This window comes from Leuciscus leuciscus, assembly GCF_965113295.1.
Source record: "Leuciscus leuciscus genome assembly, chromosome: 5".
Classification (NCBI taxonomy): Eukaryota; Metazoa; Chordata; class Actinopteri; order Cypriniformes; family Leuciscidae; genus Leuciscus; species Leuciscus leuciscus.
In genome coordinates, this window is record NC_138729.1 from 40,414,223 (window position 1) to 40,429,089 (window position 14,867).

At 37.2% G+C, this 14,867-nt stretch overlaps 1 protein-coding gene across 5 annotated transcripts in view; it reads left to right on the forward strand.

Annotated features, from left to right (window-relative positions):
- Positions 1 to 14,867, forward strand: part of tenm1 (teneurin transmembrane protein 1) — a 213,050-nt gene that overhangs the window by 127,020 nt on the left and 71,163 nt on the right. For all 5 annotated transcript variants that reach the window (XM_082170138.1, XM_082170137.1, XM_082170140.1 and 2 more), the window contains exons 7-12: positions 4,565 to 4,773; positions 8,972 to 9,182; positions 9,395 to 9,496; positions 9,766 to 9,960; positions 11,300 to 11,500; positions 14,186 to 14,371. In XM_082170138.1, the coding sequence (XP_082026264.1) occupies positions 4,565 to 4,773; positions 8,972 to 9,182; positions 9,395 to 9,496; positions 9,766 to 9,960; positions 11,300 to 11,500; positions 14,186 to 14,371 (1,104 nt within the window). The remainder of the gene's footprint in view (positions 1 to 4,564; positions 4,774 to 8,971; positions 9,183 to 9,394; positions 9,497 to 9,765; positions 9,961 to 11,299; positions 11,501 to 14,185; positions 14,372 to 14,867) is intronic.

Below are 14,867 nucleotides of genomic sequence, written 5' to 3' on the forward strand. Positions count from 1 at the left end.
AAAATACATTCTAACGTGAAACCCAGTCTATGCGTGAAACATGTTAACGTTGGCCGCCAGAAGTGCGATCATGGTTTTCCTGATGCTAAATCCAGCCTTGGAGAATATCCTTTCTAATCGTGTACATCCACACTTTAGATTTTCTTATCCCAGACATTGTTAAAGATTTAAATCCTTGCCGCGAAGACGCTCCTCTGTCGGTCACGGATTGAAAGTGAAACTTAAATCTGTCACGGGGGTGTTTGGATTTATTCACGCACGTTAAAAAAATATTTATTAAAAGCTTCTTTCTTTGCACATTTTTATATAGGCCTACAGCATTATCATAATAGGCTGAATATTAACGTATTTACATAAAAGCTAGTTCTATGTGAAATCAGACATTGAGCGCCCTCATATAGCCAAAGTGGCATGATCCTCATTTCATAACACCTCTGCGAAGATTCGACCGTGAGATCGGTAGTCGAATCAGGCTCCTCCTATCGAAGCATCGAATCTTCGACTATTCGGGGTCACCCCTAATAGCTTGTTACCGAATCAAACAAAAATATATTTGAAACTTTACCAGTATCGATATGCTAGCTTGATAGTGAGTACTAAAAGCCATCTTATTTGTTTATATTTATAGTGATAAAGTTAGGTATTTTATTACATGTGATTCTGACATGATGTCACTGCATGCACTGCGCTCCTTCCTCTCCACTCGTCTCAGGTAAATAAATGCGTCTTCCAGCTGAGCCTGAGCGTTTGGCGTCGCGCGTTCATGTGTTTTGGGGGCGTGGCTTTGGAAGGAGCTCAGAAGGGAGGGGGTGGAGTGAATGGAAATAATTAGCTGTGTTTACAACAGTCGTGAGAGGTCTACAGACACTCGATTTTTATACTCTCTTTTTCAGAGTACTTACATTTTAATTATGTATTGGTATATAAAGACAGTTTAAACAAATTTGGAATTTTTTTTTTTTTTTTTGAAAAATCCTACCTACCCTGCCTTTAAGTGCAGCAGAATTTTTTTTGTAACCTTGGCCAGATCTGTGCCTTGCCACAATTCTGTCTCTGAGCTCTTCAGGCAGTTCCTTTGACCTCATGATTCTCATTTGCTCTGACATGCACTGTGAGCTGTAAGGTCTTATATAGACAGGTGTGTGGCTTTCCTAATCAAGTCCAATCAGTATAATCAAACACAGCTGGACTCAAATGAAAGTGTAGAACCATCTCAAGGATGATCAGAAGAAATGGACAGCACCTGAGTTAAATATATGAGTGTCACAGCAAAGGGTCTGAATACTTAGGACCATGTGATATTTCAGTTTTTCTTTTTTAATAAATGTGCAAAAATGTCAACAATTCTGTGTTTTTCTGTCAATATGGGGTGCTGTGTGTACAATAATGAGAAAAAAAAAGAACTTAAATGATTTTAGCAAATGGCTGCAATATAACAAAGAGTGAAAAATTTAAGGGGGTCTGAATACTTTCCGTACCCACTGTATATATATATATATATATATATTAGGGGTGGCACGGTTCACAAAACCCACGGTTCGGTTCGTATCACGGTTTTAGGGTCACGGTTTTCGGTTCTGTACGGTTCTTGTTGTTGTTTTTTCTTTTAATCTTTAACACTCCAAAAATTTACTTCAGCATATGATATATAGCTGAATTATCTAATTATTAATTTATTTATTTCATAAATGGGGTGTGTTTGCAAAACGCAGCTTCTCATTTCCCGTGGGCTGTGTCGGACAGTTATTTGTCACCACTTTTTGCCAGGGTTGATATTATGTCCCAGCACGGATGTACCAATACAAATAAATAAAACATTTCCAGTTAACTAGCAAAGTATTCGTTTCGTTCGTTTGTTAAATAAGAAGCAATCTAGCGCTGAAATGTGTTTTTTTTAATCAAGTGATCAAAGTGCTCGTTGCCGTTGCGATCAGTGGCGCTGATACAGTGTTCTCGTGGCTCGCGCACGCTCGCGCACACACCGCAGCGGCCGCACATTCTTCACTCAGACGCGCGCTTCAGTCCGTTGAGGAGACTCTAGGCTATACTCTATTCGTTCCGATGAAATCACAAAACAAAATTCATACAAATCTGTCCCTGCTTGATATACAACCGCTGATAAACATAATCGGTTTTGATGAAAAAGAAAAATATATACGAGTGCAGATTAGAACTCAGAACCTTTGACACGCTTGGCAAGTTCTGCCACTGGACCATTAAAGTACATACCGGTACGTGGAACAGTCGATCTATGTAGCCTATTTATTCACGTGAAAAAAACAACATATAGCCTAGTGGAGTTGATCTCATTAAATGTCTAAGTAAACCCAGTGTACTATTTAAATCGATTGCTGGACATTGTAATGTTATTCTACATTTGTCTGATTTATGATTTAGCATTGTATTAGCAGTAGCACGGGCACAAGGCTACATTGCGCATGCGTCGAACCGTGCGAACCGCGCGACGCACACACGCACCGAACCGAGACAAGCGAACCGAACGGTTCGGATGTTTTTTCATGTACCGTGCCACCCCTAATATATATATATACAGTACTGTGCAAAAGTCTTAGGCATGTTAATATCCAGACTAAAGACTAAATCCAGAAGAACTGCGGGAACGTCTCCGAGATGCCTGAAGAAACCTTCCTGCAAAGCTACAGTACTGTGAAAAGTACTGGCACTTGTGTTAAAATGCTGTAAAGTGAGAATGCTTTCAAAAATAAAATCACAAATAGAATTTATTTATGATTTAACTTCTATTAACTAATTCAAATCAATATATGGACCCTTTGCGTTTAAAACGGCTTTTGTCCAGGTACTGCGCATAGTTTTTCAGGTAGCTTTGCAGGAAGGTTTCTTCAAGCATCTCGGAGATGTTCCCGCAGTTCTTCTGGATTTAGTCTGTCTCAGTTTTTTCTGTTTCTTCATGTAATCACAGACGGACTCGACGATGGTGAGATCAGATCATACCGGCTGTTTATCAGACTCCTTGTGCATACACAAATCTCACTGGATTATTACAATTAATGGCAAAAAGAATGTTTGGAAATGTAAACTGATATTTCCTACTGACACACTACAGCAAAAGATATAAATAACTGACTTAAAACTATTTTTATTAACATGCCTAAGACTTTTGCACAGTATATATATACAGTATATATAACCATATATATATATATATATATATAGAGAGAGAGAGAGAGAGAGAGAGAGAGAGAGAGAGAGAGAGAGAGAGAGAGAGAGAGAGAGAGAATACCATTTTTGTGATAGGAGCCCTTTATCCACATTGTTTCAGCAACTTCCAAAAGCCTTTACGTTATGATGCAAGGATGTTCACCCTGTAGCAACCCACCTCAGGTGTTAAGTGTCTTGCTCAAGGGCACAGACTGATCATAGTTCAAGAATTGCAATTTTTTTGGTTGTCTAACCCAGATCTTAGACCACTAGGCTGCACTACCCGACTCTGCATGAACTTATTAATGCACAGGTGTGCTTGTTCTATCAAAGGTAATGTAAATAACCTCACACCTGAGAGTCCATAAGGGTTTCAGTCCCGCTACCAAAGCTCTGTCTAGATACAGCAGGTGCCGTTTCATCTTTGCCGTCACCTGAATTTGACTCTAGACGGCAGAGCTTTTCAAAGAGTCCTGCAGATGATCACTTTTGATTCACATCAACCAAACCTCTGAAAAATACATAATTCTTTTTGACGTTTAGATGTGGAGATAGTGGCGATAGATGTGTTGATAGCATCAGAGGCAGGATTCATTTAAAAGCCCTCGGGCACCTTTTTTCTCTCTCCACATTTTTTATGGAGATCTACAGCCTTTATGTGACCATCAGAGAACATGAGCTCAGTTGCATCATTTTTTATCTTTAACATCTATCATCCTTAAGCTTAAATTAAGTGTATGCTTTTGGTATCCACCTGATTTAGGAGGAAATGTTTTTTGTTTTTGTTTTAAACTTAAAATAAATAGTTCAATCAAAATATATCTGCCATTATTTTTTCTCCTTCATATTGTTCCAAACCTATATGGCTGTCTGTAAATGTATGAATAATATCCTGACCACTCTTTTATTTTCACATACTGAAAGTGAATGAGGACTGGGCCTGTCAAGCTTTAAAATTACACAAAAAAAGCACCATAAAAGTCATCTGCACAATATTTCAGTCTATTTCTCACACATAGCTATCATATGGAATATGAGACTGAGACTATTTTGCATGAGCCATATAGAATACTTTGATGAGAATTTATGGGGCTTTTGTGTCCTTTTTGAAGCCTGAAAGCTCCAGTTCACAATAATTGTAATTGCATTAAAAAGAGCGACCAGAATATCATTGAAAATGTCTCCTTTTGTGTTCCATGGAAGAAAGAAAGTCATACAGGTTTGGAACGACTTGAATAAATGACATGAACTAATACTTTAAAGCTTATGTTGCAGGCACACTTGGCAAACACTTGGTCCAATCATTTTATTCAACTTTTTTGTCTCTGGATAAATCATGGAGATTGGAGGTATGTTAGTTTCATCTTTCCATTTGGCTTGACAGATAAAGAGGTGATTCAGCGAGGCAGGGTGATAGAGAGGGGAGAGGTGGCTGTCGGGACACAGCTGGTCCAAGCAATTCCTCCTGGACTCTTCTGGAGGTTTCACATTATGGTTCACCACCCTGAGTATGTCAAGTTCAACATCTCACTCACACGAGATGCTCTGCTGGGTATCTACGGCAGGAGGAATATACCACCTACTCACACGCAGGTAATCACATGCAAACATCAATATAGAAAATATAACCCAAGTTCTTTTATTAAGTGAGTTGTGCACATTATTCATGTTATATTGTATAAATATGTATAATATATCTGTAAATGTATAAAAAATGTAAAATGATTTACAGTACAGTAAACACATTTCTTAATATTATTTTTCAAAACTCTTCACAACATCAGTCTATGTGGGCTAAACTGTGGATCTTTTATCATTGCTTTGGCACAAAATGCATTCAATGCAATATTGAAACATATTCTGAATCTATTTAAAAAAAATAATAATTTGAGACATGAATGATGTTTTGGTAGTTTTAGTGCATTTTGAATGTGAAATTAACTGCTGTGCCGAGCTGAAAGTTGGTTAGGAGATCAGTGTGAAGAGTTTTGAAAAAGTGACCCAAGTATTGAGAAATGTGTAACTATTAAACTATAATCGGAATGAATCACTTGCTGATATTTGCAAAGAAAAGCACCTATATGAAAATGATTCAAAGACAAACTGTGGCAAATGAGTAAAGCTTTAAGTGGAAGTTTTGAAAAGTGTCTTTAAATATATTGATTGTTTTATTTCCGAATCATTGAACATAAATCAGTTGCGTCCTACTCCATAAGCCGTGTCAAGTTTAAAAATAGTTCAACTTTTGTAAAACATGTTTTGAGACCTGTGTTCTGATCTATTCTTTTGTGCTATAATATAAAAAATGTGCACAAATACATCAATTCATAAAGGGGCAAAGTCTTTTTCACAGCAATTGCATTTGAATTGCATTAGTTTTATATCACCTGTATAATCATACTAAATTAACATTTAAATTGACAATTTTTTATATAAATAATTGTAAAATATTTATTATTTACAAGTTTTATGTGTGCTTGTGTGTGTGTGTGTGTGTGTGTGTGTGTGTGCGTGCGTGCGTGCGTGCGTGCGTGCGTGCGTGTGAAAGGGAGTGTTATCAAATTTTTGTATCTGTGCCCAGGTTTTGTCATGATAACTCATGTTGGTAAACGTTGTCTAAGTGCATATTGTTATGACTGGCAGATAACAAGGAGGATCAGGAGCGTATCTAACGAGGTGCTTCAGACGACCCCAACATGCTAATTACATCTCATTATTCAGGATATCATCCGAGATTAACTGTTCACTTTGCTCAAGAAATTAGAGCCCGGTGTAATTCAATTTAAGGCTTCTCGTTTGTACCTCATTTGCATACGGGCTTGCATATGTAGGCGGAGGCAAAGCAAGAAGACTGGTTAATTGTTCCTGCTTAATGAAAAGGCTTCTTTTGTGTGTGTGTGTCAGAATAGAGATGTTTACACTGCCACAGCTTCCACAAGTCTACTTCGGTGTGCGCGAGTGCGAGTTTGCGTGTGTGTGTTCACTGAGGCCTGACAGATCGCTACTGCACTGAGACTGTCAACTCCATTGCAGCTCCCACGATCGTTCCTCAGTTTCTCTGGCTGTCATTAAAAGCAGTGGGGCTCTGGTGCGACTGCTGCCCTGCTGGCTCCTGCCTGTCAGCGTGAGAGTCATTACAGTCGATAGGGCTTCAGTGCCTCCACTGCTTCCAGAGTGACTCCGGAGGAGGAGAGGGACTCATTATAGCCAGAGGGTTCTGTAGTGCCTCGGAGAACGCCGCTCATTGATGTTTCTGATGTTTGTAACAGCTCTTTCTAAACACTGGCAATCCCCCCCCCCCAAATACAGACAGACAGACACACACGCCACGTATCATTTCCAGTTTCCTTGGAGATAGATTCATACAACTTACAGGATGGAAGTGACACTGTAATGCAGGGTGATGAGACAGACGCTGAACACAGATACACGGATCGCAGGCTGAGTCAAACGAGCACAGATGGTGAGCTGTATTTGCAGCGACTCCAGACTTGATCTGGACTGGGTACATGTCGGCGTGTCTGGCCGTGTTTGCTCAAAATGCAGGCATGTTTCTCTGATGTTTATGGATGTTGAAGCATGGGAACAGATCAGTCCTAGTTTATGCCCCAAAAATTCAATGGGGAGCAAATGAGAGTGTGGAAGATAATCATGATTAATATCCCTGGAAATGCTACCGGCACTGTGTGCCCACACGTCCTGATTTTGCAGAGTTAGACAAGTTCCTGGTCAACATATTTTGTTGATCCTGGAACAACATTCCTGTCCGAAAATTTAATCCTAACCATATCCCTACCCCTAAACCTAACCCTACTCATAAATTGTCCTTAAAATCAGAGGGAAATGATAGGTGAATAATAACATATGTGACCCGTGCTGGCAAAATGTTGGCATGCTGTTTTTCACATACTATATAGTAGGGAAGTATTCGATTTCCGGCACAGTGTCAATCATCTCTCTTTCTACAGTCTTTCTTCAAATCTCCTTCTTGCGCATCCTCTCTCCTCCCCCATCATGAGTGTATACGCCCCCTACTGCTGATTGGCTACATGTGTTTTGGTGCTCGGTCAGATCCACTTTCAAAAGCGCTTCCCAGAAATCTTTCCTTTAACTTTCTTAATTACTTATTTAATGAATATTACTTATTTACTGCTATCCTTTTTTATTATTTGTTACTCTCGTAGTTTTTTTGTTGTTGTATTTTATAAAAATGTTGCCCTACATTTTGCACTATTACATTGCACTACTGATGTTTCATTTTCTTTCTTAACATTACTTGTTTACTTTTTTTATATCATATGTTCCTTTTGTTTAACTTTAATAAAGCTGATTGCTACTTTCTTAGTTTACATTGCACTGTTACTATATTTCAGTTTACTTTACCTGCTTTATTTTGCACTACAGATATTTTTTGTTTTATTTTTAGAGAAATTTTCCACACTGTTGTTTTACCTAATTTTCCCTCATTTTTACATCTATCACTTTTGCTTACATTCATTGACTGTTGCTTTCCTGGTTTATTGTATTTTTATTTTATTTTGCACAATCTTATTTTATTTGTCTATACTATTTGTTTTTTTTGCCCTATTGATGTTTCGTTTTATTTCTTAATTCTTAAGAATTGGTTTAATTCATTCCTTTTGTTTAAATTTAATTAAGTTAATTGCTACTTTATAAGTTTACTTTGCACTGTTACGGCATTTCTTTTTACTTTATTTTGCACCGTATTTAATATGTGTAATAATTTTTTAATTTAATTAATTATTTAATTAATAATTGATGTGTTCACACTGTTGTTTTAGTTAAATTTACATTGTGCAGTATTTTACTTTACATTTATTAATTGATACTTCCTTAGTTTATTTTTATTTTGTTTTGCACTACTGATTTTTTTTTTTTGTTGATTTTTTTATATTATCTGTTTGTGTTTTTTTTTTTTTTCTCATTAAATGAACAGGAAGGTATATGTGATGCCATGCATTAACCCAGTGGAGACTTCCTACAGGTGCAGATAATGAATATGTTTGGTATCATGGGTTCATATTAATGGATCTGAAACTAGATTCCCAGGCATCAAGGCATTCAGATTTCTCTGTTTCTCTGGTAACACTTTACAATAAGGTATCATTTGTTAACATTATTTAATGCATTAACTAACATGAACTAACAATGAGCAATATATTTGTTACAGTATTTATTAATCTTTGTTAATGTTAGTTAATACAAATCCAGCTGTTCATGTTAATTCACAGTGCATTAACTAATGTTAACAAATACAACCTTTGATTTTAATAACGTATTAGTAAATGTTGAAATTAGAAGTAACTAAGATTAATAAATGCTTTAGAAGTATTGTTAATTCTTATTTCATGTTAACTGAAGTAGTTAACAAATGCTAACTAATGAAACCGTATTGTAAAGTGTTACCGTTTTTCTAGATGAATGTAATGTAGCATGAGTTGTTGCCAGTGTTGGTTGGATATACTTGATATATTTTTTACAGTTCTGTGGGATGCATGTTTTGGCAAGTATTGGACTTATAAATAGGAGCTTGTTTTTTTCGGGGAGTACGCCAAGGCTGTCAGCATCTAGAAGACATAGGGTAGAGTACAGGGGGCTGCTGAGACTCAGAGCACCAAGTTATATCTCCACGTTATGGATGGTCAGTGCCAAGGGCATGAATTCAACTTTAGATCTGTGCTATGTTCTTTTAGCACAATTTAATTTAGATCAGATACACATATAACTAACTAAATGTCCTTTTTCTCCACTTTCTCCACAAACTCCTAAGTTTGACTTTGTGAAGTTGCTGGATGGGAGACAGCTGATAAAGCAGGATTCCCGGAATGTCAAAACTCCGAACGCTCCTCCACGGAGTCTGCTGATGTCTGCCCTGCAGGAGACAGGTTTTGTGGAATATCTTGATGTAGGCACCTGGTACCTGGCTTTCTATAATGATGGTCGCAAGATGGAACAGGTGGTAGTGTACAACACACCCATTGGTGAGAGATCACGCTGGAAATGCAAATATTGTTTTTGTCTATTTCCTTATTTTCTTTAATCATTTTCTTTTAAATATATACGCTAAATTATTGCATCATGATTGTGTTTTTGGATGTAAAAATGCTTGCTTATGATACAAATAGGTAAATTGATACAAAACTTCAGAATAATTTAATTGTATAGTGAATTTTTATTGTGTTTGTGTGTTCAGAAACCATAGACGGTTGCTCCACTAACTGTAACGGTAACGGAGAGTGTGTCGCCGGACACTGTCACTGTTTTACTGGCTTCCTGGGGCCAGACTGTTCAAAAGGTATAACTCAACACAATAACACATCATCACACAATAATACATAATATAATCATGATCACCCAATGATACACAATATAATTACGCAAAAAAAATACATTGTTTAATTAACATGATATACATTTTATCTGTACAATAATGCCATCAAACATCATTGCAGTTATAAACAAACTAAATAAGCTTTATTTTCAAACAATATTACAATCTGACAGTTACACAATGTTACAAAGATCTGATTCATTTAATTATTTATGCTTTTGTGTATATTTCAGACTCTTGCCCAGTGCTGTGTAGTGGTAATGGCGATTACGAGAAAGGTGTGTGTGTGTGTCACACTGGATGGAAGGGGGCTGAGTGTGAGGTGGAGGAAGGCCAGTGTATCGATCCCACCTGTTCCAACAATGGAGAATGTGTCAACGGAATCTGTGTGTGTGCTCCTGCATTCAAGGGCGATAACTGTGAGCAAGGTACAGCTCACACACACACACACTCAAATCTTTCATTAAAACATTTTCAGCTTTTGATGGACTAGATTCATTTTTAGATAGAAAGATTAAGTTTGAAGCACAAATAAGCCTCATCTGCTTCATGACCATCATGCTCAGTGCAAGTGTGATTGCATGTGTGCGTATAGAGCTACAAGTCTGTCTTCGCGGCTTGTTTATGATGAATGTCCTGTAATTGGATTTTAAACACACTTTCTCCCATAACCATTAAGCTGAAAATTCATTGCTGCCATTTCAGTGATAGAGTGAGAGACAGAGAGAGCTAAAGAGAGAGACTCAATTTAATCCCATGTAGATCCATCCACCAAATTAGCTTTTCCATCAGACACCTTCCGCATCTACACACACACACACGGAAGTGAACATATTGTTGCTGTTGTAATTGGAATTTCCATGTATTTGTATCTTGTTCCTTTTTGTCATGCACTCTCTCTAACTGTGGAGGTTTTATGTTTTGCTGTCTCTGACTCTGTTTTAAACACTATTCAGACATAATTCATTTTCTTAACGACTTTTGAGTTATAATTATTAACAGAGGATGCCCATAATTTCATATTCTGATTCAATATACCAAATAGAGATTATATGATATAATTATAATGTATATTATTAAGGAAAAGATTTAATCTTTTCTACTGCATTTACATTTATTCATTTTGCGGACGTAACTTACAGTACAAATGAGAAACACACACTCAATATTTTTACATTTAGATTATCTTGGTCGTTATCTTACGCTCAATTAAAAAGCATTAATAATTACAATTTTAATGTTAAGCTTAAAATAAAATATATTTTTTCATACTGTACATAATAATGTTGTGATCCCTAAATACACTGTAGCATTTAAAATGATTGATTTTTAGTGTTGTATTTATTTGGACAAAATATGATGGAATTTTTTATATTATTGGCCATAATTACAACAATTATCAGCTTAACTCTCTCACTTACCAGTACAACTGGTATGCTAAACTCAAATCTTGTTTTACCTACAATTAATTTTCCAAATCTATAATGAAAATTCACTAGACAGCACATGAATTTCAGCTGTAATTATGGTGTTTGACACAGGTCAAAATATATGAGGAGATGTGTTTCGAAAACAGTAATATACTGCAATCACACGCTTTCCTATCTGGATGGGATTAGATGTCTCAGAGGTAATTTGCACCTCAATTTCTACCCGAATTGTGTGAAGAAAAAACTTTATACGCACATACATCCTACATGCACCTGTAATTACATGTTCATGGGTACTAAATCTCCTATTTCTGTGTGTTTGGTTGTGTGTCTTCAGTCGATTGCGTGGATCCCTTGTGCTCAGGTCGGGGTGTGTGTGTGCGCGGTGAGTGTGTGTGTTCCGCAGGCTGGGGAGGTGAGAGCTGTGAGACGGCACTTCCTGCCTGTAAAGAGCAATGTTCAGGTCATGGAACGTACCAAGCCCAGACAGGGGGGTGTGTGTGTGAGCCGGGCTGGAGTGGCGACGACTGCACCATGGGTGAGTTACAATCAATGCACACATATAAATGCGTACAAAGGCTTTCTCCATCTTATCATTTGTATTTCCAGCCTTGAAAGTGCTTTTTCATCATTTGGTCACGCGTCTCTCACTCAGAAGTTTTTGATTTTAGTTTGATTCAGTTACTATTGAACTCCCAGTTCCGCTCTTGTCTAACAGAGTAAAGCAGGGCACTATGTGCAGGAGTATGGATCAGCTCTTAATTGTAATGTGATATATATTGTAAAAGGGGAATGTACTTTCTTTAATAGAGAGAAAACAGAGTCATTCTTATTGTCTGATTGATTTTGTATCTCGTAAAATAACCTGCTGGACTGTAGAATTTCGTTGTGTTTTACAGATGGAGGGAGAGGATTGCAGTTAAATGCATGATACTGTATATACCAGGCACTGTCCACGAATATGGTACACTTTGGTATCCCATTACTATTTTAAAAGCTTTAGCGGCCCAAATTCCATATTTTTCGGTTGTGAGAACTGTTGGATATATCAGGTGAAGTACAGTATTATCTTATATAAAAATGAACCTAGCATGAAGAGTAACCAGTTGTAAATGCATATAATGTGAAGAATTTTGCCCATCTCACCTCCAAGTTTTTTTGTGGTTTTTTTTGCAATAGTACCCTATAACTGAAATCATACAACGTCAGAATTGTGACATAATTTGTCAAAATGTATCTCTTTCTACAGGTGGGACAAGAGGACAACTAAATAATGTCCTCACTTTCCCAGTCAATGTTAAAAAAAAAAAGTTAAAATAAACATTTTTCTTTAATTTATGGTACATAAAACTTTTTTAATAACTACAAACTAACATTTGGTCCTAAACTATCTAGCCATAACTGAGTGATAACATAATTTTGGCTAAATCTGTAACCTTATTTACCAAGCTGCTACTCAGTCTGGCATTTTTATTTTTTTATTTGTACTTTTTTATTTAAGTTGTATGTATTAAACATCATAAATGAGCATTACAAGGTTGCACAAATTGGAAACCTCACATAAAATTGATAGAAAATAAAAATTATTTTGTAATATTTAGTCTGACCTCTCCTGAGGCTGTCTATCAATATGTTTTGAAGGTTAAACGCCTCCTTTCACTGTACTATTTGTTAATAGTGAAGAACTTCCTGTTATAAGAATTTCAGGTCCTATTTTGTACCCTATTCATGGACATGTCACCAGTTTCATCATTTCCTGGTTAACAATCATGATATTTAAATAAGAACACTGTTTTATTGCAGAGAGATTGCTTTTCTGGAAGATCGGCAGGATTTTGTAACTCAGTGCCTTTTGGCCACTGGCTAGAAAATGAAAGCATTTATTAAATATTATATTATCAAAATGCAATATTTATCAAAATGCATGAATATTACAGCATGAAACTGCCCGTTTTCACGGCAGAGCAGTAAAATTGATAATGTGTGTATTAATAAACATTCCGGTTTAATACCCTTCCTGTCATTGCCAGACATTTATATCTCGCGTGTGATTGAGAGGAAGAACTCTCGTCCGATGTGCTTTATAGAACAGCAAGGATAATTTGTTTTGAATGGTAGAGGGTGATATAAGTGAGAAAGACAGAGGAGAGGCTGTCCAAACTGAACACTCAGTGCTGCAGTTACAGAGGAGGGATTTGGCAGCTGATTTTAAGTGACTTTTAAGATATGAAAAACTGTCATCTCCGTTTGACCCGTCACGAATCCTGTAAGTACACGTCAAGACAAAGCTATTCTGTCTGAGGGCCAGAGAGCAGAGATATATTACTGGTTCAGGGAAATTGTTTTTGTCATAAAACTGTGGTCTTGAATTCAGGACCACAGTAACTTTTGGACAGTTTAGGCTGGTGTGATAAACCAGACTGTAGAAGAAGAGAGGATGTGTGTGAATTTCTCCTCTCTTTACGCTCGTTCTTCACAACTGAAGATGCACTGAATCATTTTTTTTTTACTAATTAAAAAAGTTAGTAACCCTGTTTGATTAGGGTTGGATCAAAATTCTTCAGGGAAGTTGCCCATCCCTGCTCTACACGGAGTGGGTCACCCCCTTATGAGCACCGCCATGCTGACATAACACAACAATAATAAAGAATAAAACGTTTACTCTATATAGTACTTTCAGCCAGTGTTCAAGGCGTGCTCAGCTTGTTTGAAATGCACCGGACAGTCCAAACAGAATGAGTGGAAAAAATGTCCAAACAAGCAGTCCCTACTGGAGCGATGAAACAAACCGTGACGACCGGCAGCAGCCATGCCACTGATCAAAACACTGGGACGTCAAGTGCAGAGTGTGAACACATGACCACACAAGACACGAGCACAGCAGGAAGAGAGCTCTCAGCTTTCCAGTCATGGTACAGTGCAGCAGTCAGCTGTGTACCAGCATGAACTTCCAACAACATAGAAAATCATTAGGATTGAATTCAAGAATGTCCATATACTGAATGTTTAGAATGGAATGGAGGAAAGACAAAAAGACACAAAACAAAAGAGAAACAGCTTTGAAGTGAAGCTGCAAGAGTTCGTAAACATAGTAATTCCAATAGGTGTCTATAAAATCTAAGACCCCTATGATGAAGAAGATGCAGCGTGAACAAAAATGTAGTCGATGATAATGAATGGTAACAAATGCATTTTCTCTCTGTCGCTTTGTGACTCATTTCAGAGGTTTGCCCCGTTCCCTGCAGCACCCATAGTGTGTGTGTTGCTGGACGTTGCCAGTGTGAGGAGGGGTGGGAAGGGACCACTTGTGACAAACAGGCATGCCATCCAACCTGTGAAGAGCATGGAGAGTGCAGGGACGGACAGTGTGTCTGTCAGCCTGGTTGGGAGGGAGAGCACTGCACTATTGGTATGTCTAAAAGACTGTTTGTATTATATTATACTACAGGGCCGTTGAATGCTTGAATCTGATTGGTTGACGAACGTTCTAAGGTGTGCATTATTTTCAGGGAAACGCACGGCTAAAGTAGTTCCAGGCAGGTCTTGACCGCATTACAGTTCCATTTCCATATCACTTCGCGTAGTCAACTGTAATAACGGAAAATCGGATACAAATCATAACAAGAAAAAGCATTTCGCCCCATGCGCTTGATCTGCAATTTTCAATGTCTAGCTTCACAATCAATAGAAACATGCAGTTTAATTTGAATAAATAAACTATAAAGTCCTATCTATAATCAATAGAAAATTAAACTGAATATAGGCTAAATAAATGGATAGTCCTGCAGCAGGGATTTTTATTGCAGATAATTTAACAAATAAATAATTATTGATAGGCCTACTTGTTAAAAGGGCTTTGGGTTTCATTTATTTGACTAGTCTACTGTCATCTGTCAATAATAGAA